Below are 25,319 nucleotides of genomic sequence, written 5' to 3' on the forward strand. Positions count from 1 at the left end.
AAAACACAACCAGTTCCCTAACTATTAAGAAAGAGGAGTCTTAACTAGTTCAAGGATTTAGAATTCATTAGTATCAATTATCTTGAGAACAGTACATTGAAGATAGGATATCTTCTTTAAAATGGATTCTCCTCCAGTATTTTAGGCTGCTAAGGAACCTGGAGCCTGGAGGTTCTCAATGGTTCTTTTTGCCAGGGTATAGCTGAAGGTGGGAAAAATGGACTAATTCACAAGCATAAATAACCTTTAAAGATGGCAATATAAATAAGTTTTGTGGCAACCAAAGAATACTTTTTCAATAGCTGTTTGTCAGGTGAGATACAGCAAAGCGTTCATTATGAATAACCCCTTACAGGAGAACTGATGAATACAAGGATTTTGTGGTCTTTGGGTAGATAAAAGGGAAAAGATGAAATAGGTCTCACAGAAAGTCAGAGAAAAGATAAGGCAGGCCTACAGAGATGTAAGGTAAGTCTAAAAATAAAAACTAAAAGATACAACTATTGAAAATATAGGACAATGAGAAAGTTAAGTCTAGATTAAAGTTCCATAAGGAAGTTAAGATTAAAAGAACCCGGGGCGCCTGGGTGGTTCAGTGGGTTAAGCCGCTGCCTTCGGCTCAGGTCATCATCTCAGGATCCTGGGATCGAGTCCCGCATCCAGCTCTCTGCTCAGCAGGGAGCCTGCTTCTCTCTCTCTCTCTCTCTGCCTGCCTCTCTGTCTACTTGTGATCTCTCTCTGTTGAATAAATAAATAAAAATCTTTAAAAAAAAAAATTAAAAGAACCCCCACAAGCTAAAAAGGGACATATTCAAGGGAAAAGAACTAGAGCTGGTACTATGCATCATAACATCTTGAGACTGAATAACGTTTCAATGCGGACCCACCAGTTCATGTCATAAAATCACATTTTTTTTTTGCCACCAAAATAGCAGGGGAAAAACATTAGAACAATCAAGTATCTGGTACTCTTTGTTGCCATGAAAAAGAGAAGAAAACCCCACTCATTTTAGCAATTTTAAATGCTAATTTTTATTTACTGCTAACTGTGCAAAGGACAACAATTCAATACTGTGCAGTAAAACAGTTACATAAATCCAATATCAAAGAGCATATGGAATAAATCTAAAGCAGAGCACCATGTGCCTTCAAAACTGATTAATATCACAGAACATAACTCAGTTCAGACAATTCTTAAGAAACCCGAAAAACTCTCTCATTTAATATTTAGTTATCCAGAAGCAAATGCTCATTTTTTTATTTTCTAGAAAAAAGTCGAGTTATTCCAATTTTGCATGGTTTATATGATGTGTGACATCTGAACCAAGGAAATAGTTTGTAGGATTTATTCCTTTTATCAACTGGAACCATCAGCTAATACAAAGTTGACAAGCTGGCTGACAGGAAAAGAGCTGATGAAATATGTTCAATATGGGGCTAGCCTGTACATCCATCTCAATTTCTTTATCCACAACCCAAAGTAATATTCCTTTATTTAAAGTAATATTTTAAATCAAAAGATAAAATAATCTTAAAGACAGATAAGATACAACAGTAATCACCCTAACCACCTAAATCATTTAAACACTAACATAAAATACTTTTAAAAACTAAAACAGCAAAAAATGGCAGTGCAAGAGTACTTCATACTGCTCAATCTTACATATTCTGAGGTAGGTAATGAGAAGCTGAGGGAGGTGAAGCAATATAGCCAACTGGCCCAGGATTCATAGCACCATGAATTTGAGAAGAACCACCATATGCTGCACCAACTGGATGCCAAGGGGCAACATAGGGATAATCTGGCACAACAGGAAGACAGGAATCAAAACCTGGCAAAGGTGGTGGCCCATAGGGATCTGACATCATTGGATAATAGAATGCTCCATGAGGGACAGATGCAGGGTCAGCATTTGGAAAAGTACCTGAAACAAAGAATGCATAATATAGTACACACTTTATATACAAAGATTTACTAAAACATCAACATAAATGGATGTTCAGGTAAAAGTGAAACTTAGCACTAACTATAGGAAAGATCCGCAGCAAATGTGGCAAGAATACTTTTATTTAAATTAATTAATTAATTAATTAATTAGTTAGTTAGTTAGTTAGTTAGTTAGAGAGGGAAAGAGGTGGGGAAGGAGCAGAGACAGAGGGGAAGAACCTCAAGCAGGCTCCATGCCTAGCACGGAGCCCAACGTAGGGTTCGATCTCTTTGACCCTGAGATCATGACCTGGGCAGAAATCAAGAGCTGGAAGCTTAGCCGGCTGAGCCATCCAGGCATCCCAGAGTACCTTTGATATGAACATTAAGGACTAAAGCAGGCTGCTAGAAGATTATATGAAAATTTTCTAATTATAAAAATTTAAATGTATGTGTGTGTATAATGGGTCAAATGTAGTCTACCTAGAGATAGCTATCTTTCTGGGATGATTTAGGTACCTACAGACTAAATACATACAAAAACATTCTCTAGAGTCCTTCTAGTCACTTAAGTTCTCATAAGGGTAATTCCCAATTAAGTCATCCAATAGTTTTCCCACTGTGACACATATTTTCCAAATAACCATTATGTGTTACTTTAGCAATTAAAAACTCTGGTGTGTATACAATCTGGTCTATACTTGAAGGTTCTTAAGAGCATCCTAAAGACCAAACATTTAATGCTGAATGTCATTAAGATCCTGGCAACGCTTTAATTTTACACCACTTTTGCTACCATGAGTCAGTTTTAGTGGAAACAGATGTAGTTCTGTCCTTGCTATAGTGACTATGTAAATATTAAAAAGGAGTCCTTCATTACCTGGGATTATGTAGGTGAGCACACTCTGTGGAATGAAGACTGCCACTGTCTCATGGTTTACAATTAAAAATAGTTCTATAGGGGCGCCTGGGTGGCTCAGAGGGTTAAAGCCTCTGCCTTCAGCTCAGGTCATGATCTCAGGGTCCTGGGATCGAGCCCCGCATCGAGCTCTCTGCTCAGCAGGGAGCCTGCTCCCCACCCTCTCTCTGCCTGTCTCTCTGCCTACGTGTGATCTCTCTGTCAAATAAATATTTTTTTAAAAAACCCAAATTACTTTAAAAAAATAGTTCTATAAAAGATACATGGTACAAAAATGCAATGAAGGTTGACACTTTAATTTTTATTACAATGGGCCATATCACATGAACACTAGGTAAACAGCAGGGCTAAGATCTGTAGTACTAATATTTCCAAACCATTAATAGGCTTCAAATAAAGGGAGAAACAGAAGGAAATTCACATTTTTCACATGCACCAGGCACAGTATACTTCTATATACATATAATTTATCTCATTTAGTTCTTACAGCAACCCTGGCAAGTCAGATTATTTCCCATTTTACAGAAAATCAGGCTTAGGGAGGTAAAGTAACTAGCTGAGATCATAAGTATTAAGCAGCAGTACTGGAATGTGAGCCAGATGTGGTTTGATTAGTCTACATAATTTTTTTCTACCTCCTGCCGATTCCTTCCAAGAAGGGCAGTCAAGATCCCATTCTAAACCCTTTAAAAATGCCTCTCCATCTATACTGTTAACTCATACAGCAACCACCTTTATGGTTTGGCACAGTGGTCTCAAACTTTTTGGTCTCAAGATCCCTTTACACTCTTAAAAATTAAGGATCTCAAACAGCTTTTGTTTATGTGAGTTATTTCAATATTTACTGTATTAGGAATTAAACTGAGAAAGTTAAATTTATTAACTCCTATAAAAATAAGTTTATATTCCAAAACAAAAATATTGTGAGATAAGTGTCATTGTTTTATATTTGTGCAAATCTTGCATGTATGGCTTAATAGAAGACAACTGTATTCTCACATCTGCTTCTGTACTTAACCAACTGTGGTATGTTGTTTTGAAGTATATGATGAAAATATGGCCTCATACAGATATGCAGCTGGAAGAAATCTTTCAATAATCAGTCTTTTCAGATAATTAGATATTCTTTGATGCTACACCAAAACTAGGTAAGTGGTAGTTGCCAAAGTAAGTAGCAATGTGGACTTTTCATACTCTCTCAACATTGAAATCCATAGTTTACCTTATGCTTTGAATTTATCTTTTACAAAATTATACATAGGTAACACCATGCATTGGTAATTGGAAAAGTATTATTTTACTGTGGTACACAGATCTCCCAAATGTTAACACATTTTATTATACAATGTGAAAAACCACATTCAGTAAAAGCCCCATCTTTTTTTTAAGCTTTTTTAAAAGTGATCTCTCCACCCAACATGGGACTTGAACTCACAAGCCTGAGATTAAGGGTTGCATGCTCTACTGACTGAGCTAGCCAAGCGCCCCAATAGCTCCATCTTATTAGAAAAGTACTGAGAAGCTGTCAAGTTCATTGCAGCAGATATAAGTTTTCCAAAATTCTAATTTTTATTTGAAAGCTGAGATTTTTATCTTTGTTTTTTTTCCAAGATTTACTTATTTGAGAGAGAGAGAGAGAAAAAGAGAGAGAGACTGTGGACAAGCGTGCATGGATGGAGGGGTAGAGGGAGAGGGGAAAAAAGCAGACTCCCCGCTGGACATGTAGCCCAAGATCCTGACCTAAGCTGAAATCAAGAGCCAAATGCTCAACTGACAGAGCCACCCAGGCTCCCCAAGGAATTTTTATGTTTGACAACAAATACTATCAGTTGTTTTTTTCTTGAAGTGACAGGCTCATGTTATTTGAGAAAATGCCTACCAGATCCACAAGTCTAAATAACCCTAGTTTGTCTATCATTCAAGTAAAAATAGTCTTGCATGAAAAAAATTAGTTCAGCTCATTAGTCAACCTCACAAATTCTTTTAAGTTAATCATATTTCAGTATGTATGATACTTTAGGAATAGTCCCCATTTTGTCACACAGAATATTACATACAATTATTCAAAGATAAATATTTAGTAAAAATAAGAACGTTTTTGATTAAAACCAAAAGTTACTGACATCTTCATATCAGGACTGTATATGGTAGTGAAGGCACTGTTCAGTGACCCTCCCTTGATTTGTGCTTGGGTGGCAGCAGTTTTACTACTGATTTTTGAATCCTCAATGCAAAATGTGACAGTAAAGAGACAAAATCTCTAAGATATGTGTAATATATGATGAATACTTTTGGCTTCATGGATCCCTTAAAAAGGTCTGAGAAACTCCAAGGGTCCACATACCATGCTTTAAAAAAACATGAGCCTAGTGGCACCTGAGTGGCTCAGTCAGTTAAGTGTCCAACTCTTGATTTCGGCTCACGTCATCATCTCAGGGTCATGATATTGAGCCCCGCATCAGGGTCTGCACTAAGCGCAGAGCCTGTTTAGAATTCTCTTCCTCCCTCTGTCCCTCCATCCCTGCTCACACTCACTCTCTAAAACAAACAAGAAAACATGGGTCTAGAATATGGACCAAATGAGATATCTGAAGGTTATTATTAAATTACACATAATAAGGTCTAATTGTCCTTCTTGCAGGCACTCTCATTACATACTCACCATTTGTTGATGCTTCCACCTGTGTGCCTTCTTGTCTCCCCACCTCACCATACAACTGAGGAACTGTCTGCTCTACCAGAGGAGATGGCTCAGAATAGACTGGATAATTCTCTACATGAAGATGCTGCTGCTGCTGCATCTGTGGCACATAGACCATGGAGTGCCAGTAGTTGTGGTGATAGCACTTGGGTGAGAAAGAAAGAAACACTTTACTATCTCTTTTCTTAAAGTAGTACAAAGTTCCTCACTTAAAAAAAAAAGTTGGGCTATGATTTTCAGGTAGAGTAGCATTTTTGACCTAAAAGAACATTTGGAAAATCTATTCTCTACTACAACTTTAAGACCTTTTGCAGCATCTATATCTCCTATTTGAATACATGAATTCTTTTAAGAAGGCATCCTAAGGAAATTACAGATATACACAATGATCTGTATACCAAGATGTCTTTCCTAGCACTATTTTAAAAAACAAAATAGGGTGGAATATGTTACAGGGATGAAAGGTACAGCATAAGACATATATAACCCATGGTACTGTAATAGCGTTGTATGGTGACAGATGCCTACATATGTGATGAGCACAACATAGTGTATAGACTTATTAAATCACTACACTGTACACCTGAAACTAATATAACATTGCATGTTAACTAAAAAAATAAGAGTGAACCACCCAAATATTCAACAATAGGGAACTGGATGAATTATGACATACCCGTGATGGGATACAATACAGGCAATTAAAGAAATTATGTTGTTAAATAATTAAGGAAAAAATGCTCATATTGTTAACTTAAAAAAAATTACAGAGCCTAGTCAAATATTTTGTAAAAGAGATAAATAAGCTATAAGGAAATGTATCACAGTGTATAGTGGTTGTACATATGATTTCGATTTTCTTTATACTTTAGTTTACAAGTACTATAATGAATGCTATTACTTTTAATATAAAATGCCTCAGACATCTAATATGACTTACAATGTTTCCACATGTAATTGTAATAAACTTACATAACTGAAGGTGCAAGTAGTTTATATTTTCAATTCTTGAAACTGCATTTGGGAAATAGTCTCAAAGAACAAAAAACCTATTCACTATGCTTAATTTATAAATGTGTGCCAGTTGGAGAAGATAGTTTTCTGGAAATGAAATGCCCAACATTTTAGTGAAATCAGAGTCTGGGAATACGAACTAATCTAAGCATTATCCAGGAGTCTGTCTAGTTTACTATCATCTGCCAAATCTTAAAATCCATCATTGCATTTTAGGAAATATGCCATCTTGTTATATCAGAAGTCAGGTGTATTTCAGGGAGGAAATGACGTCTGAAAGAATAAAATAAAAGAGCTCTTACCTGAAATCAGAGACACTTTTCAGGGTATTAAGATATTTGTCAGTACCCCACCCTTCTACAATTCAGGGGAGTGGTGAAAATCAATGTTTGGTAAATATCTATGAACACATAACTGCTTTAAAAATAATAGAGCCCTTTAAATATCTTTGAATCAGTCCAATTACTTTTCATATAACATGTAGAAACAATCATAAAAATGTTTCAGGCAAGACAAATGATCCATTTATTACTGAAACAGAAAAACACAGTGAAGGGTTGGCACATATATGATGCTAAATATGGAGGTCAATAAATGCTTAAGTTGTGTTGCTTAGAGCCCCCACTTGCCATAATTGAACAACTATTTTATAAGAGGAACTGAAGCACTGGGAGGGTCAAGAACAAAACTGATTTATATCATCTTCAGAATTATCTTCTAAAGACAACTTTTAGGCTCCTCACAGTGTTCGTGGCTTTTAAAGTTTGAGAGTCTGATTATCAAACCAGCTTACATTTTTAATCTAGAGTTTGTCAAAGCAATTTTATCATGACTTACCTGCAATCCCAGATTGAAATAGTACTGCAAAACTTTTGTATCTAAAATTAAAAATCTTAATTTTAAAAACTAGAAGACAAAAGCAATTAGAACTACCACTTAAGAGCCTTTTTGAGTATTAGTTATAAATGTAGTCTTCCTGCATCAACATCACCCTCAATTCTACCTTATAGTAAATGACCACTTACCTGCCACTACGGGTAAGATCATTTTCTGATGCAAGGTTTAATTACCAAATACATATTTTATTTCTAGTCTTAATATTGGGCAGAAATACTACTCTGCTAATATTTAGAAAGAATCCAGTAAAGCCATTCTCTTGCTTATCTCAAGAGTAAAATCAAGACTTTATTCTTGAGACAAGCAATTTAGTACATAACCAGTCATAATGGTCTTCTGTTAATAGAGCTACTACACAGTACAAACTCATGCTCTACTAATGCCATGATTAATGTTGCCTAATAATATAACTAGCACTGTATGAAACAATTCACTTCGCTTTTACTTAACATGACTAACATACCATACCACTAGAACTCCAAAAAGAGGAGGCAGTAAGAAAGGTAACTCAAAACAGTTTATATCCTAAGGTGATAAAAACTTCTCCATAGAACTTAACATTTCACAATAAAAACTAGATGTATGGGAGAAGAGGGAATAATCGTAGCATTCTAATTGTATCTCTAAATGTGTTTTTATTGATTGGCCTGGGATCTATACATTCTTCTAAGTAACTTGAGTCCCACTAACAAACTTCAAGTAAACCCCTCTTTCTTAAATTGGAGACCTCTGATATGTAGAAATATATTTACTACCATTTTAAAACAATCAACTTTTATATTTTGAACCATTATGTGGGAGTATAAAGACTCCACAGTAAATAGGAGTATAGGAGTATAAAGGTTAAACTAAAGAATATCAAAAGATAATAGCAGGAAGCAAATTCACAAATGGCACAGTATTCCATTCCTTGGTGTGTATATGTATGTTCACACAGAATTTGTATACAAATGGCCATAGCAGTATTATTCATAGCAGCAAAAAGGAGAAAACAACCCAAATGTCCATCAACTAATAGATAATAAAATGTGGCATACCCATACAATGGGATATTATTCAGCTATAAGGAAGAAGTACAGATACATGCTATAACATGAGTGAACCTTGAAAATATCATGCTAAGTGAAAGAAGCCAGTCACAAAAGACCACATATTGCATGATTCATATATGTCAAATGTCCAAAAGAGCCAAATCTTTAGACACACAAAGTAGAAGAGTGGTAGCCCAGGGGAATGAGAAATGACTGCTAATGGGTACAGGGTTTCTTTCTGGGGTGATGAAAATGTTCTAGAAATAGTGGTGATGATTGCACATATTTGTGAATATACTAAAAACCACTGAATTGTACACTTCAAATGGGTGGCTTTTATAGTATGTGAATTAGATCTCAAGCTGTTTTTAAAAAAGGAGCACAGAAAGGGACTATAAAAACTCAAAAACATCACTTTGAAATATAATGGAGGATATCATGAAAATAACCAGATTTTAACAGAAAAATGGGAGACTGGAGGGGGAAGAATTTGAGTAGATCACATGTCAGAAGATGTTTAAAAGTAAAATAATCAGGCGCAGAATTCTTACAAAACTAGCAAGAGATAAGGGGCGCCTGGGTGGCTCAGTCAGTTAAACATCTACCTCAGTCATGATTGCAGGGTCCTTGGATCAAGCCCTGCATTGGGCTCCCTGCTCATCAGGGAGTCTACTTCTTCCTCTGTCCTCCCCGTGCTTGTACTCTCTCTTTCTCAAATAAATAAAATCTTTTTTAAAAAGTAGAAAAAGATACAACTTTGGAAAAATGACCAGCAGTTCCCTGTATAACTAAACACACACCTTTCTATGACCCATAAATTCCACTCCTAAGTACCGCCCAAAGGTAATGAAAATATAGGTTCATAAAGACTTTTTCTAAGAATATTCACAGCCTTATTCACAAAAGCCCCAAAATGTAAATACCCCAGATATCTACCAACAAAAGAATGAACAGGAATTTTTTTTTAATTATTTATTTGACAGACAAAGATCACAAGTAGGCAGAGAAGCAGGCAGAGAGAGGAGGAAGCAGGCTCCCCGTTGAGCAGAGAGCCCGATGCGGGGCTCGATCCCAGGACCCTGAGATCATGACCTGAGCCGAAGGTAGAGGCTTTAACCCACTGAGCCACCCAGGCGCCCCTGAACAGGAATTTTTAAAGATTTTTTTTTTTTAATTTGGGGAGTGAATGGGTGGCTGAGTCAATAAGTGTCTGCCTTTGGCTCAGGTCATGACCCCAGGGTCCTGGGATCAAGCCCTGCCTCAGGTTCCCTGCTCAGCAGGAAGACTGCTTCTCCCTCTCCCACTCCCCCAACCTGTGTTCCCTCTCTCGCTGTGTCTATCAAATAAATAAATAAAAATAAAATCTTTTTTAAGTTTTTGTTTTTTTTTTTAAATTTGAGAGGGCGAGAGAGAGAGAGCATGAGCTGGGGGAGAGACAGAGGCAGGCTCCCCACTGAACAAGGAGCCCAACATAAAGCAGGACCCTGGGATCATGACCTGAGCCAAAGGCAGACACTTAATGGACTGAGCCACTCAGGTACCCCTAAATGGGAATTTTTATACAATGAAATACTGAGCAATAACAGCTAATGGACTACTGATACATGCAATGATATGGCAGAATACCAAAAATATAAGGCTGAGTTTAAGAAGCCTACCATAACAAGTATATACTGTATATTTATATGAAATTTCAAAACAAGTGAAACTGACAAAAAAAAAATCAAACAGTGAGTACCTCTTGAGGTTAAGTAGAGGCAGGGGTAGAAAAAGACTGGGAAGGGGCACGAGTTAACAGTGAGATAATGGTATTATTTTATATTTTGATGGGGATGTGGGTTACACAAAGGTGCATCTACTCATTTCTCAAAACGCAGCAAGTACACATTTAAGATCTGTACATTACAACTTTACATCAAAAGAAAAAAATAAACTCCAAACTCTACTTAATGATGTGTATGCTGAAGGTTTTTTTTTTAATTACTTTTCTATTAACATATAATGTATTATTTGCCCCAGGGGTACAGGTCTGTGCATCATCAAGCTTACACATTTCACAGCACTCAATGGTGAATAGCACATACCCTCCCCAAAGTCCATAACCCAGTCACCCTATCCCTAACCCCCACCCCCCAGCAACCCTGTTTGTTCGTGAGATTAAGAGTCTCTTAAGGTTTATCTCCCTCCCAACCCCATCTCATTTCATTTTTTCTGTCCTTAACCCCCATGACCCCCCACCCTACCTCTCAAATTCCTCATATCGGAAAGGTCATATGATATATGCTGAAGTTTTTATGGTGAAGAATGTTGATGTCTGCAATTTACTTTGGAATGCACCAAAATTGAAATGGATGACTTGATGGACAAGGAGATGGATGGAAGGAAAGACAGGCAGATATGTGATAAAGCAAGTACAGTTAATGGATAGAATCTAGGTGGTGAATACATGAATATTCATATTGAAATTCAAGTTTCATGTATAGTATATTTGAACATTTTCTTTCTTTTTTAAAAAGAATTTATTTATTTATTTGAGAGAGAGAGAGAGAGAGAGAGAGAGAGCGAGCACGATGAGCACAGAAGAGAGGGAGAAGCAGGCTCCCCACTTAGCTGGAAGCCTTACATGGGGCTCCATCCCAGGACCCCAGGATCATGACCTGAGGCAAAAGCAGATGTTTAACCTACTGAACCACCCAGGTGCCCCTGGTTTTTTCAAAATGAAATGTTGGGAAATGCAAAATCACCATTATGTAGTCACACAATAGATCTTGGGCAGGGATAGGTAAGTGAGAGAAGAGGAGTGAAGGGATTAGGGTTTAGATACTGGGTAAATCAGGCAGAAATGAAGCACTATTAACAAAATAGAAAGCCAAGGAGTCAGTGTTTTGCCCAGCCTGGAAAGAAGAAAGGGAGATAAAAGATGAGGAATTTCATTAAAGATAAGAGTTTGAAATGAAAGAAAAAAAGCCAAGTGAAAATGTCTACAAAGTAGCTAGGGGTAAGTAACAAATTTCAGAGGCCAGGACCAGATAGATTTACGAATCATGTATATAAAGATGATAATGAAGTTGTAAGGTAGAGAAAAAGAACAGCATGGAATTGAAGATTTTGGTTACTACGCAGGAGTTAAAAAATAAAAATAGAGAAGCAGCTAGAAAAATCTAGAGAATTTTACAGCAAAGAAGTATAAACAAGCTACAAACAACTTTCAACTACAATTCTCTTGAGAGACAATGCCAAACTGAGGAGTAACAAAGAACTTTCAATGGAAAGCTACTTCTTAGTTTAATTAAACAAGACCACATGACTAAAATCTGAAGCAAATCAGACCCCCAATTCCTCAAAAAAAACCCACAAACTTCTCAAACTTCAAAATTCACTTGGAATCCTAAATATCAACGGGTATAACAATTTCATACACTTATGGTAGGAATTTAAGAAATGGAGAAATTTTGGTATCAATTCCTGCTTTTCAAAAAAAAAAAAAAAAAAAAAAAAAAAGTAGTTGAGAGAACAAAGAGAAAATGCTCCAGACAGACTTGTAGCTATCCAAAAAACCATCCACTTCTTGACTATGGAGAAGTTTTTATCAGCTTTTAGTTCCTTCTTTTTTTAGTCATTTACCTGACATTATGCTCTCAGGTCAATTTCCATTTGGACCCTACCCCCAGTAGACAACGAGAGAGAGATATGCTCTAAAAAAAAAATTCAGACTAAATAACCCTCACACAAGCCTCAGAATCTCCTTACCTTGAGGCAGATCACTGCCACTTGGATCACAGGAATAAGGTGGAGGTGGTGGTGGTAAGTTTGAAGCCTCTCCCACCTCAAGAGGAGGAGGTGGAGGTGGTAAAGAACCAGCAGCAGCCGAAATAGGAGCAGAAAGGTATGGATAGGATGGTGAAGCAATCACTAAAAAAAAAAAAAAAAAAAAAAAGTAGCAAATGCACAACTGTAACACCTTATAAGGAGTAGTTCATCTTCTACTTTTGTGTCCCCAATATGGTCAAACAATTCTAATTCTTATGGTTTGACTTAAAAATTTGGAAGGTGAATTGCCCACATTCTTAGACATGCCAGTTGAAACTGGGAGCTCCTTACAGGTTATTTTGAGTTAAAGTAATTACTTGAAATTAAAAGGAATAAAAACTGGAAGTTGCACTTTTGACCATCAAGACTTTAAAAAAACATCAGCTAACAAGTACATAAATGAAATACCATTAAAGTAAAATTTTTACTTAGCTTAACACAAAGTTAAGGATGTTTTCAGCCTTCTGCCATCCTTAGTCAAATCACAAGATGTAGAAGCTAATAAGAGAGACTAAGTTACACATATCACAGATTTAAGTAATCATTGAAGGTTTCTACTTCATAGCATCACTGGAATATTGGGCATTCTAAACCATGACAGTTCTAATTCTAAGGACACACAGAATCTAACACAGGCTAGATGAAATATCTTATCCCTTTGACTTTCTATACCTGTGGCTATAGTAAAAACAATATTCATTCAGGAGTTTCAATTTTTGACGTAAGAAATTCAAATATAATTATGTTTAAATATGAATACATTCTTCCTCTATGAAGATAAAGGAAATGAAACTGTTCCAACATAGTAAAAACAAATATCTCCTATACACACACCAGATAAATTTGTTAGATTTGATGATACAACCATTCAATTCAATCATTTTAGCCAACTTAGACATTTAAGTACTGAATTTATTGTGTTACCTGCACTATAATTTTAACCCTGAGAAGTAGAGAAACCTTAGTCTCATTGTTCAATAAAGATTTAAGTTCAGAGTTGTAGAACACTTAAGTTTAGTACAGGAACAGTGTACATAAGCTGAATTTGTGATTCTGATAATTTAGCAAGGGGAATTTAAGGTCAAGTATTAGAAATAATCCTTGTTTTTATTCACCAACATAAATACTTACAATAGCCTTTATACAGTTACAGGCTAACAGCGATAGGGGATGTCTTAGGGTGATTTAAAACTTGGATAAACAACTCTACACCTTGTCCAATCTCAGAAATGGGCACCAAAAAATGATTCTTACCGTATCTAAATTAAACAGTAAAATTTTAAAACATGCTCAACTGTTTTTGGAGTTTTGTCATGTATGTAGAAATCTCCACTTTCACAGATTTAGAAGAGGCATTTAATTTTTAGAATTTATCTCCAAATATTCAAAAGGGTTTATAAATTTGTTTTCTATAAAGTAATGGCTTTTTCAACAAAGCTCCACTTATATTCCTTTTAAACTAGCATTCAAATCACACCATTTAAAAAAAATAAATTAGGAATTACCTAAAGATAGCAGAATGTGATTATGATCACTAGGAAAAAACCAACTACTAGACATGGATAGCTAAGTAAGTTCTCATGGGCCTGAGAGAATCCAGAGCAGAAGAAATTTGGAGATTATTTTATTGGAACTCACTTTCCCTGAAAATGCATATTATAGTACATCCCCGAAGAAAAAGCTTTTATAATTTCCAAATGCTCTAGACATACATGAGCATCTCATTTGTAAACTTAACAGGGCTCTATGGGTTTAACAGTTAGAATCTAAGGGATAGCTCCACAACAATGCAAACTTCCCTAAATTATTAACGGAAACAAACGTAGTGCATTCAAAACGCTTATTTCCCGTTTACGAAGCTACAGTCCGCTTCAAGACGTTTCAGAAGAGCACATGAATATACAAAGTAAGGTGTGACTTCTCTACAGATCAAAGGGCTGGGTGGGGACTTAGGTGCAGTGAGGTGCAAAATTCAAGGGGCCACCAAAATAATGCCTCCAAAAAATCCACTATTAGTAAAATATCAAAATTCTAAATGAAGACAGGATCCAAGCCTGCACCTGCATGATCCAAAGAGTTCCTCACTCAACTCACCCTAAGCCTGGCCCACAGACCCTGTCTTTATTTAAAATTTTGATCCTTTACCATGGATTTTTTGGAGGGGGATTACTCTTGGTTTTTAAAAAATTAGATTAGGGGCACCTGGTTAAGCATCCAACTCTTTTTAAGATTTTATTTATTTATGTGAGAAAGAGAGAGAGAGCTTGCACACACATGCAGGGGGAGGAGCAGAGGGAGATGCAGACTCCCTGCTTAGCAGGGAGCCCACTATGGGGCTCAGTGCCAGGACTTCAGGATCATGACTTGAGCCAAAGGCAGACAGTGGACAGAGCCACCCAGGCAACCCAAGCATCCAACTCTTGATATCCCTCAGGTAATCTCAGGGTTGTGAGATCGAGCCCCGCATCAGGCTCTGTGGTGGGCATGGAGACTGCTCAAAATTTTCTTTCTCCTTCTCCCTCTGTCCTCCTACTCCCTGACCTGGCTCCTATGTATATACATGTTCTAAGAAAAATAAAGTACATTAAAGTTTTATTTACCTTGATTACTGTGGTTTTTTGGCACTCTCTTAAATTTTCACTAGTCTTGGCCCTGAGAAAAGCCTTGGGAACAGTTACCAAAGCTCAGTTAACAATATTTAATGCCTATGAGGAGATTCATATTAAAGGCAATCATCACATCTAATCACCTGGCAGGTAAGTGACTTCACAATGGAGGATGGGTTGGGGCTGCCAGAGAGACACATGAATAACACAATGGGAAACATGAGCTGTTTCATCTAGAGGAGTGAAAGGAATGTTAAAGACCGATTAAATAGCAGCCATGACCTAGTAGAGTTACAGCTGAGGTTGATAAGTGACTCAAAGAACAAGAAGTAAAATACATTTTTAGAAGTATCTACACAGAACACAACCTGGCATTTAAATGGTAAGCTTTCAAGGACTGCATAAATGAGGTACTCCAATGCTTGATTCACCTGTCATTTCATCTTATGCTCAGTAGTCTCCAAAGCAGACATCTAATACTTTTCCTTGCAATTAGCACAAAGTAGTAAAACCAGGGTCTACAATAACATTTTCAGTGCAAACTTTCTATGCTCATTAATGAACATATATTGAATGTTTTTATTCGAGGAACTATGCTAAGCACTTAATTTTTAAATTATAAGTGAATCAGATACAGAAAGCAAATCACAACAAATTGTTTTAAGGTGGACACTATCCAGGCCAAGAAATAAAACTCTGCCAGTCACTACAGAAAACATCTTTGTGTCCTATCCCAATCACAACCCTCCCTCCCACCATAATATAACCATTACCCTGACTTTCACAGTAATCACTCGTTTGTGTTTTTAAGAGTTTTGTCCTCCAAATGTGCATCCCTAGGTAGCTTTTAAAAGTTGACGTCTTGAATCTCTTTTACTATTGGTCTTTTCTCCATCTCTGTCATTTCCTTTCAGTTTTTCTTTTGAAAAATCTGGGCCTTTTGACCTATTGATTTTCCCACAGTCTTTAATTTTCCTGATTATATAGTCACAGTGTTTCAATATGTTCTTCTGTTATTTCTTGCAAATAGGCAGCTAGATCCAGGAGACTGGATCAGACTCAGGATTGATTTAACACATCTATAGATAATGTTTCTGCAATCTTCACAGCTAACTGCTATTTAATACCTATTCAGTAAGGACTGCAAAATAATTATCTTCACTGATCAGATAGAACACTAATATACAGAAACTTCCCTTCATCTATTTGGTTACCCAGTGGTACAGTTCATATAGGTAGGCAGGACAAAGGCTTTATTCTTTCACTTTATTTTCCACTTAGGAAAATGAACTGGCTTACTTCTCCTAAGGTGACCAATTTTTAAAATATCATTAAGAACTTTTAAATCCAATATATTTGATATGTTCCCATCTGCTGTAATTATCATTGTTGAGACTCAAACTGCTCTATCTTTGGCCAATGGGTACCTCTTCAAGATGGCTCCTGAGTTCTTTTGACATGGCCCCAGGAGTCTAATAGCTTCTTCGCTCTCTGGTATGAGAAAATGATATAGGCTCATTGAACATTTCCTGCCCAGACCTGGAATCAGCAGCCATTTCTCCACAAAGCTGCTTGGTTTTTAAGTGAGAAATGTATTTCAAGACCACAAAATGAGTGCTAAGAATATTCATTGTTTCTAGGTCTTTTCAGTGGACAGAGCTGGGAAACATACACATATATTTAAAGATAAAACACCGGAAGTTATATTGATACTTCCAATTCAAATTTGAGACCATAAAAGCTTTTCTTTAGCCTTATTATATCCATATTACCTTTCTTCCATAGTTAGACTCCTGGTTTGCAAGGGCACAAGGAGATAAAATTAGAATATCCCATACTCATTTGTTTTAGGCGACATTACACAGTCTCAGAATAACAATCTGATTATCTAGATAAAAGAATCTCATGTAATTACTGAAAGGATTAAAAAAATGCTTGGCACATGGTCTCTCAACTCTATTTCAAAGAACAGCCATACAATATCTACATTGTCCAAACATAAGGTCATTGCTATTATACAGTGTATTCTCTACCTCTTAACCCTCATTGTCTTAACTCTTAAGGTAATTATACATTTAAAACTTACCATTAGGTCTTATGTTGATGCCTTTGTTTTGGTAATCTAAAAATCAACTCATTCTCTGGTACACTGATGTCCATCTAATACAACTTTCCGTGATAGTAGAAATATTCGGTATCTGTGCTGTCCAAGACACTAGCCACTGGCCACATGTGGCTTTAAGCACCTGGCATGTGGCTGGTGCAAGTGAGCAACTGAAGATTTTATTTAACTGTAATTAATTAAAACTTAAATTGTCACATGTGGCTAGTGATTACTTTGCTTGATAGCACAGTTTTAGTAGATTCTTCAGGAAGGGCTCAGGCAAGTAATATTCTCTGAATTCTTACTGCCTTTTAGGCTTGAAAATCAGTTTTGGTTGGATATAAAATCTTTGTTTTACACATTCCGTATTTTAAATGTTATTCCGTTTTCTTCTAGCATGAAGCACTGTTGTCAAAGTTTGATGATTATCATTTTGTTTTATACTCCATACGTTCTTTTATCTAGATACTCAAAGGACCTTCTTTTTCTTTAAAGTCTGATCATTTTACTAGAATTATCTTGGTGTTGGCTGTTCTGGGTCAATATTCTCAGGTATTCAGAATGTTGTTTCAGTATATACAGTTTTATTTTAAAGTTTTTTAATTCCAGGAAAAGTTTTCTGAATTATAGTTTTCAATATTTGTTCTTTGTCCTTACTTTGGTTTTCTTCTTCAGAGACTTCTATGACTGTTTGATCTCCTTTGCCTAACTTTAACAAGTCACTTTTGAATCTTTATCTTCCTCTTTTTCATTTTAGATTCCCCTCCTTCTTACATCTTTCTTTTAAAGCATTATCTGTTGTATATACTTGGTCACATTCTTTACAGTTTAGTCTTCGTACCTGAAATCACTTTCTGCCATTTTTAATGCTTTTCTGAGTTCTGTCACTTCATTTGAGTTTTTCTAATTCTGAGTCGTTATTCTTTTTAAGATTTTTAATTCCAATTATTCTTTAATGTTTTATATTATTTATATCTTTAGCTCATTCTGAAATAGTTATTAGTTTGTTTCACTGGCATATTTCTGACATGCTTTTATGGTCTTTAGGGATATTATTCTTTTTTTGTTCTTAAAATATCTTTGTATAGGGTTTCATCTTAGTGCTTTTCCTTTGTTACGTGAAATTATTTTTCATGAACCTTAGAATGAGGTAGATACAGGGTAGTTTTGTTTTTGTGTAGCATTCAAAAACATGGCTGCTTTCTTGGATTCCATAGCTCTATTCTCCTCTGCTTTGGTCTGGACATATCCTTTTCCCAATTCCAGTCAATTCTGATTCCACTCCCAGCAGTTTCTCCCCAGTGAGGAGTACTATCCTAACAGGGAGCCCTGGCAGGTCACTTTTGAGGGTTCTTAGGGGCTGGATTGCTCCAAGCCCTTTAAGTCCCTTTACCATGTCCCCCAAACACTCATCTAGTACTGGTGAGGTCAAATCCCTTCCCAATCTTAGCTGTTCCTTCCAAACTGGCCGCCCCACTTTCCAGTGAATTCTTATTAGCTTTTGGGGTTCTTCTGTTCTCAGGTCCTTCAGACAACCTCCCTGATGCTTCTGTCTTCTTGTTCCCACACAGACCCTGATAGCATGCGGGTCTTGTGACTGGTGATTTGTCCCTCCCTGCTTAAGTTTTGGAGTTTGTGGGGATACCTTGTCACCTAGTTCATTGTAAATGCTGTCCATAGGTTTTGGATTTGCTATTTCCATTTTTATTTGAGGACTCAGATTAAATAGCTATGCTGTTGTTGTCACCAGCTTTCCAGAATTCTGAGAATTCTAAATTATGTTAATTCACTGGAATTTCATGACCATTTCATAAATTGGTACTCCAGTACCCCCAAGCTCATAAGTGAGAAAGGTTCAGTAACTTGTCCAAAATTACAGAGGTAGTGAGTTGTAAAACCAAAATTCTAACCTAAGTTTCTTAAATTCTAGAGCCTATATTCTTTCTTACAACATTCATGGGAAAATGATGTATATGGCAATGTATTTTACAGCAAACTTTTCAGGAATTACTTCTGTGAAGCATGAAACACCTCTACTTTAATTCCTGTATAATAAACTTAACTCACAGTTTAACTAGTAAAGTCCTCTAAATTTTCAGTAGGGTAGCAAAACAATAGCTACAAAATCATCTCAAAGCCAAATCTGCAAGAAAAAAATTAGAAACCCTGGCTCTCAAATCTCATGGATTCCTCAAATACAGAACATACTTTATTAAGTAGGTTAAACAAATTTAATACTAGAAATTAAAGTAATCCTATCTAATCACTAGAACTGTTGCATGTGCATGTTCATGAACAGGAGTTTTCCCAAACTAAGCAACCACTAATAACCTACCTGGCCTGCCTTGTATAGGTGGAGATACAAATAGAGGCTGTATAACATTCTGTGAGGAAACTGAAGTGGTACTACTAGTTTGATTAGCTGCTGCACAGTTAGGTAAAACTGAAGCTGGAACATTACTGGCACAGGAAGCTGCAATTGCTGAAGAATTTACCATCACCTGTAAGTGTAGAAGAAAAATTTAGAAAAGTTTAGTGATTTCTCAAACACTGTTTCTTATCTGAACCTAAGTTTCAAGATACAGTATTTAGATAACTACAACACTGAGAAATCAATCTTTATGTAAAACCTATACAAGGTTATTTCCTTCAAAGACTACAATTAACTTCAAGATCTTAATTTTTAAATGTATTTTTGTGAAAAAGTAATACATTAATATGATTCAAAGATCAAGTATAAAATTGTATACAATGAAATGTTTCCTTCCAACCTGTATCTTCCCTCTGCCTAGTTCCCCTCCCCTCTCCCCAAACAGGTAACCTCTGAATTTCCTACATATTATCCAGAGATTTGTATGTTTGTTTTTACATGTGTATACATTTCCCCACACTAACACATACTTTTTTTTTTTTAACAGAAAAGATGCTTTGCTTTTTTAAGTGTAAACTTCACGGGACTGCAATTTGTTTTTCTGATGAGGCCACAGCACCCAATACAGCACTGGGCACAGAGAGATGTTCACTACATAGTAACAGACACTTGAACATGCTGTTCTCAATGCAATCTCCATTTTCTTATCACCCACTGCTGTGTGGCTGCTACCCATTCTAGTCCTCAGAAACTGCATTCAGTCACCAGTGGTCTTCATGGCAACAATTCCCAATACTCTCTTGCTAGTGCTTATGGTGCTTGACCTCTTGGTAACAACTGACACTTGACTACCCCTTGAAACATGCTCTTCCTGGGGTTCCCACAGTAATACATTCTCCTACTTTTCCTCTCTCCTTAACTATTCCTTCTCTAACCCTTTGCTAAAATTTGGTGATCTACAGGCTCTGTTCTGGATGCCCTTCTCAATCTCTTCCTTTCTCCAGGATTATCTTATTCACTTCCATGGTTTCAGCAACCTTTCTGACACAGCTCCCTATTCTTTACATTTCAGTTTCAATAAATGAAAGAGACCTGACCAGTAATTTATATTAATTCACTCGTTACGTAAGAGGTTCAGAACAGAAGGACTATCAGTAATCAAACACCAGCACATAGAACAGTGTCTGGAAAACAGTAGATAATCAATTTGTTGAATTTTACTAATCACTGTGCCAGGCACCACAAAGCACAATAATACTTAAATATGATGAAGGACAAGGAGAACAAAAAGAAAAAAAGTCAGTTCCCCCCATTTGATTGCTTGGTAACACTATTAAGATTACCTTCTGGGGGTAGTTGTATGAGGTAACTGTGTCCTGAGGAGACATAGAACATGGTCTTCTGTCCTGAAGAGACTTTAATGAATACAGAAGTATAGTTAAATAAGGGTAAATCAAGAAACATGCTTTGTTTCAACATCTTCTAAAATTAAGTGAAAAGTGATCTGTCCTGAAAGTACTCAGATTTAGAAGCAACTACTGAGATAATGTTCCAAAAGCTATCACCCCAGTGCCTGATTTAGGTGACTATGCTATTTCCCATCCACAGAGAACCTGATCATATCCAATTCTAGTCCAATGTAGATACTAAAATGTAGTGGAAGATCTAATTTGAACACTTTTTCAGTGGCCTTTCTTGCCTTAAAAGCCTCAAAATCAGTAGGACCAACAACAGTTTTACTAAACAAAAGCATTCCATCTAAAAATGTAGCTTGGGACAAGGGTGAATATCTGGTTATTCAGCTATATCCTATCTAAGCAGGATGGAGTATAATCCGAACACTATGCCCTTCTGGCTCAAGGTCTTTGTGAAAGGAAGAATGATTTTAAAAGGCACAGTTATAGGGCACCTCAACCCCCTCAGTGGGTTGAGCCTCTGCTTTCGGCTCGGGTCGTGATCTCGGGGTCCTGGGATCGAGCCCCACGTTGGGCTCTCTGCTCAGCGGGGAGCCTGCTCCCCCCCCCCCCGCCCACTTGTGATCTCTCTCTGTCAAATAAATAATTTTTTTAAAAAAATTAAAGAAAAAACTTATTTAAAGGCTCAGTTATTCTTGACAAATTGTTGTGACAACAAAAACAAAAACCTAGCAGCAGAAATTGGTTTAACAATAAGAGCACAGAGGGAATCAAGGGAAGTGATCACAGAAAACAAGAGGAATCATACGGATGATGAACCCAACTTACCATGGATTGCACTTTTCTAAAGTCAGTTTTCAAGTACAACCAAAGCCCCTGCTAAAAAGTAAACTTTGGCTTTGATTCAGAGGGCCCAATGTGAATGCTGAACAATTCTACAGAAAGATTTAGTTGAGAGTTGGGCATAGAAATAAACAGCAATAAATATTTGCAGGGTTTTTTTTAGGAGGCTCTGTGCCTAGACATTAAGTCCTGCATGGTCCTCTCCCCACAGCATGCTGTGAAAAAAAATTACTTAGAAACTTGCTATAGATTTGGTGCCTAGGGAGTGGGGAGTGGAGCACATCCTGAAGAGACTGGAAGCCAGTGGGGATGTATGATAAAGTTAAGTTCAAAACAAAAAGGAATATGTGACAAATGAAATTAAAGGGATAGAAAGAAATTAAGTATCAAAAAAAGAAAGAGGGAATTAAATATCTACTCTTGTCATCCTTAATGGTGAGATTTTTACTTGTTTTTTTCACTGGGGTGGCTATTTCAAGAAATGGCATAAGAAGCATACGACATGAGAATAGTAATGGCACAGTGAGAAGAAAAACTATTCTTCTGGAAGGGGTTAGGAAAGGGAAGGGGAAATAAGGAGAAGAGAGTAATGTATCATAGTTTTCTTCATTCCTAAGATGTACTGCCCAAACAGTGAAAATGAAAATTTAGTATGTAAGATTAAGATTAACCATAGAGAACAGAGGATTGTTATTCAAGCTTTTACAAATATTCCAGTTCTCCTGGGTACATGGTAAGTTGTTCTTCCTGGCCCCAACTAAAGTTAGGTGTGGCCATGTGACTTACTTGGTCAGTATGAGCAGAAATATTAAAAGCCAGTATTCAATCACCTTATCTCTGGTCCTGAAAAGTGACTGAAAGTACACATGTCCATCGGCCTGGATGCCCCGAGTAACTATGATGAATAAAAACCTGCTACCAACCTACATCAGACACAGAACATGAGCAAGAACAACTGTCCTGTGTTAAGCAGCTAAGATTGGGGGGACGGGTGTTACTGCAGCATAACAGCTTGACTGTAACAGTAATTTGGTAATTAGAAGTGGGATGCTACTCTAACAAAAACCTAACTTGAAAAGGAGATAATGACTTGTGTTTCTTAGGGGAGGTTTGGAAAACAATGTTAATTTTGTGTTTTGATTACTGTTGGCAGAGTTTAGCAACATTTTTTAAGACAAGATGTGTATAGAAAAGGAGTTTGTAGGCAAGAACGAAAGGAAATAGAGAATCCTTGAATACAGGGACTTACAAGGTTGAAGACACAGCTGCTTCAACCAAAGCTGTAAAATATAAAATGGGTAAGTACTTTGAACAATGAAGAGCAGTTAAAACTTGGCTTTGAAGCAAAAACCAAGTTGTTAAAATCTGATTGCATGAAGATATTTCAAATGCAACACCCACTGAATCCTTCCAATTGGACAAAATGGCTCATGGAAAAGCCTCCACCAAAAGTATGGCTCCTCCATCCCTGATAAGCTCAAGGTACTTGCAATCAAATAGAGACACAGGGATAAGAAAGTGAATTATAGCAAATCTAAGTAGTTTATCTATAAAGAAAGAATTGTCAGTATGGCTATTGGCATATGAAACTAAGAGGAATCATACAGAGAAGCAGAATAAATTAATCATGCAGCCAAAGAAACTATGAGCAGAACTAAAACCATCCAACTGAGATAAAATGACCCCTGGGCTCCCAATTTTCTCCAAGTAAGAAGCAGGTTGAGAGAGCTGCTCAGCTGCCAAGAAGGATTTTTCCCCAATGCCTGCTTCAAATATGACCAAGGAAAGAAGGGCCTTGCAGCAACCAACAGCCCCAGAAAACAATGAATCAGAGAGCCCCTCCAGAGAACAATCCCCATGCCTAGGCTGGGGGCCCCCACAGTGGCTGTCCATGATGTCAGGATTGCTACGGCCATTAACTTTTTCTCCCATTCCCCCACCCCCTTCTGAATGGGAATTTTTACTGCCATTTTTCAGACCCTGCTCCATGATTATAAACTGGGTATCTAGTGGTTAAATAACTCTGTGTCTTTGGTTTTAGTCAGCCACATCTGGACCCAATGCACAGAGTACTACACATTTCCCAGAAACCTTGGCCTTTAAGTTTAATTACACTGAATAAGATTTTTGGATTGCCTCCCTTGAGGTGGAAGCAAGTATTTTGCTTGTGGGAGGGAGTCTGAGTTCAATGTCGTGGTCCTTAGTGCTGTTAAAATATTTCCAACTTTTTTGACTTTCAGGCAATAGAAGTTAGATACTTCAGTGGAACATACTCTGGCTAATGAAAAAGAAAGTGACAGGTGTTATCTCCAGGTGGAAGCTCTAAGAGCCAGGGCACCATTCACTACCTTTTGGTTCCTCCCTTGGCAACCATGAATGGAGCTTCTATCAGCCTGAGTCCCTGAGCAGAGCCCTCCTGTAGACCTCCACTGGACACAAAGCATAACCAAGAAACAAACTTTTGTTATATGAAGCAATGACTTATGGCCCATTCTTACCAAAAATAATAATAAAATCCTCTTAAAAATCATCGCTGCCAATGTCTGAATTTCCTCTTCTATCGACACATTGAGAGTATCATTAAATAGATTAATTTCCGGGTCTTAATTTCTTCATCTACAAAATGGGAATGAAGCCCTAACTACCTCATTAGATTATTCTAATTTAAATACATTTATATATATCACTCTTAGAACAGTGCCCTAGTACACAGTAGGAGATATAAGTGCTTGCCATTTTTATTAAATACCTACCAAGTTTGCTGTAGATTCAGTTGTGCTATAAACACCTGAAGTTTCATAGTCTGGTTCTAGAGAATATAGCCAAAGTGAAGTAAAAAATGAGCATTATTTTATAATTTAAAATTATATAAACAATGATGAATGTCAGATTATATCTAGATCTCACTGACCTGAAGGATAAATATATTCTTCATGATATCTCCCTATAAAAAAAAGACAGAAGAAGTGTTTATGTAGGGCTTTTTAGCTCAGCAGAGCCAGATGGCCAGCACTTGCTTTTTCTCAAGTTTTATGGATATATATTAAGAACTAAAATGTATACGTCCTTGAAACAAGTGATCTGAACTTTCATACTAGTGATTAACAGATATTGAAGCCAGATACTGACTGTAAACAGGACAAATTTCTCCTCTGAAAATTCCCTCAGCTCTTAAGAGTTCAGGCAGAAGTGAAAAACCAGCTGTATCCAATTTTTCCAGTCAAGCAGTAGAGTATGGCGATTAAGTTCACAGGTTCTGGAGTTAGGGATGTCTACATTTGAATCCTGATTAATTTACACCACTTTAAGTGGGTTATTTATCTTTATGCCTCAATTTCTGCCCTATAAATTAGGGATAATAATACTAAGATCATGGGGGGGGGAGAACATAGTATGGTGCTTGATATATAGTAAATGGTGTCTATAAAGTAATTGAATATAACCCATATTATGCTTAGGTGGACATTAAAGGGGTATATCATGCCTCATCCATTTCTCAGCCTGTTTTAAGTAAATAACATATTTTAAAATTGGTTTGTTCTCAGGAGAGCTCAGTGGTCTAAAGTATTTTTATCTAATACTACTATACCATTGAAATGTAGAGAAAGTTAATCATCAACTGGACGCTTTCCACCAAATAAACCCCACAGGTCAAAACTGGATTTGATTCTTACACATGTC

General features: G+C 36.8%; 1 protein-coding gene across 1 annotated transcript in view; it reads right to left on the reverse strand.

Annotated features, from left to right (window-relative positions):
• Nucleotides 1–1,007: 1,007 nt before the first annotated feature.
• ALG13 (ALG13 UDP-N-acetylglucosaminyltransferase subunit) overlaps nucleotides 1,008–25,319 on the reverse strand; it is a 67,299-nt gene continuing 42,987 nt past the window's right edge. The window contains 9 exon segments of the mRNA XM_047714941.1: nucleotides 1,008–1,925; nucleotides 5,509–5,692; nucleotides 7,399–7,439; nucleotides 12,240–12,401; nucleotides 19,345–19,510; nucleotides 20,724–20,795; nucleotides 23,987–24,067; nucleotides 24,392–24,447; nucleotides 24,550–24,582. Of these exon segments, the coding sequence (XP_047570897.1) occupies nucleotides 1,660–1,925; nucleotides 5,509–5,692; nucleotides 7,399–7,439; nucleotides 12,240–12,401; nucleotides 19,345–19,510; nucleotides 20,724–20,795; nucleotides 23,987–24,067; nucleotides 24,392–24,447; nucleotides 24,550–24,582 (1,061 nt within the window). The 3' untranslated portion in view covers nucleotides 1,008–1,659.

Source organism: Lutra lutra, chromosome X (genome assembly GCF_902655055.1).
Source record: "Lutra lutra chromosome X, mLutLut1.2, whole genome shotgun sequence".
In the NCBI taxonomy this organism is placed as follows: Eukaryota; Metazoa; Chordata; class Mammalia; order Carnivora; family Mustelidae; genus Lutra; species Lutra lutra.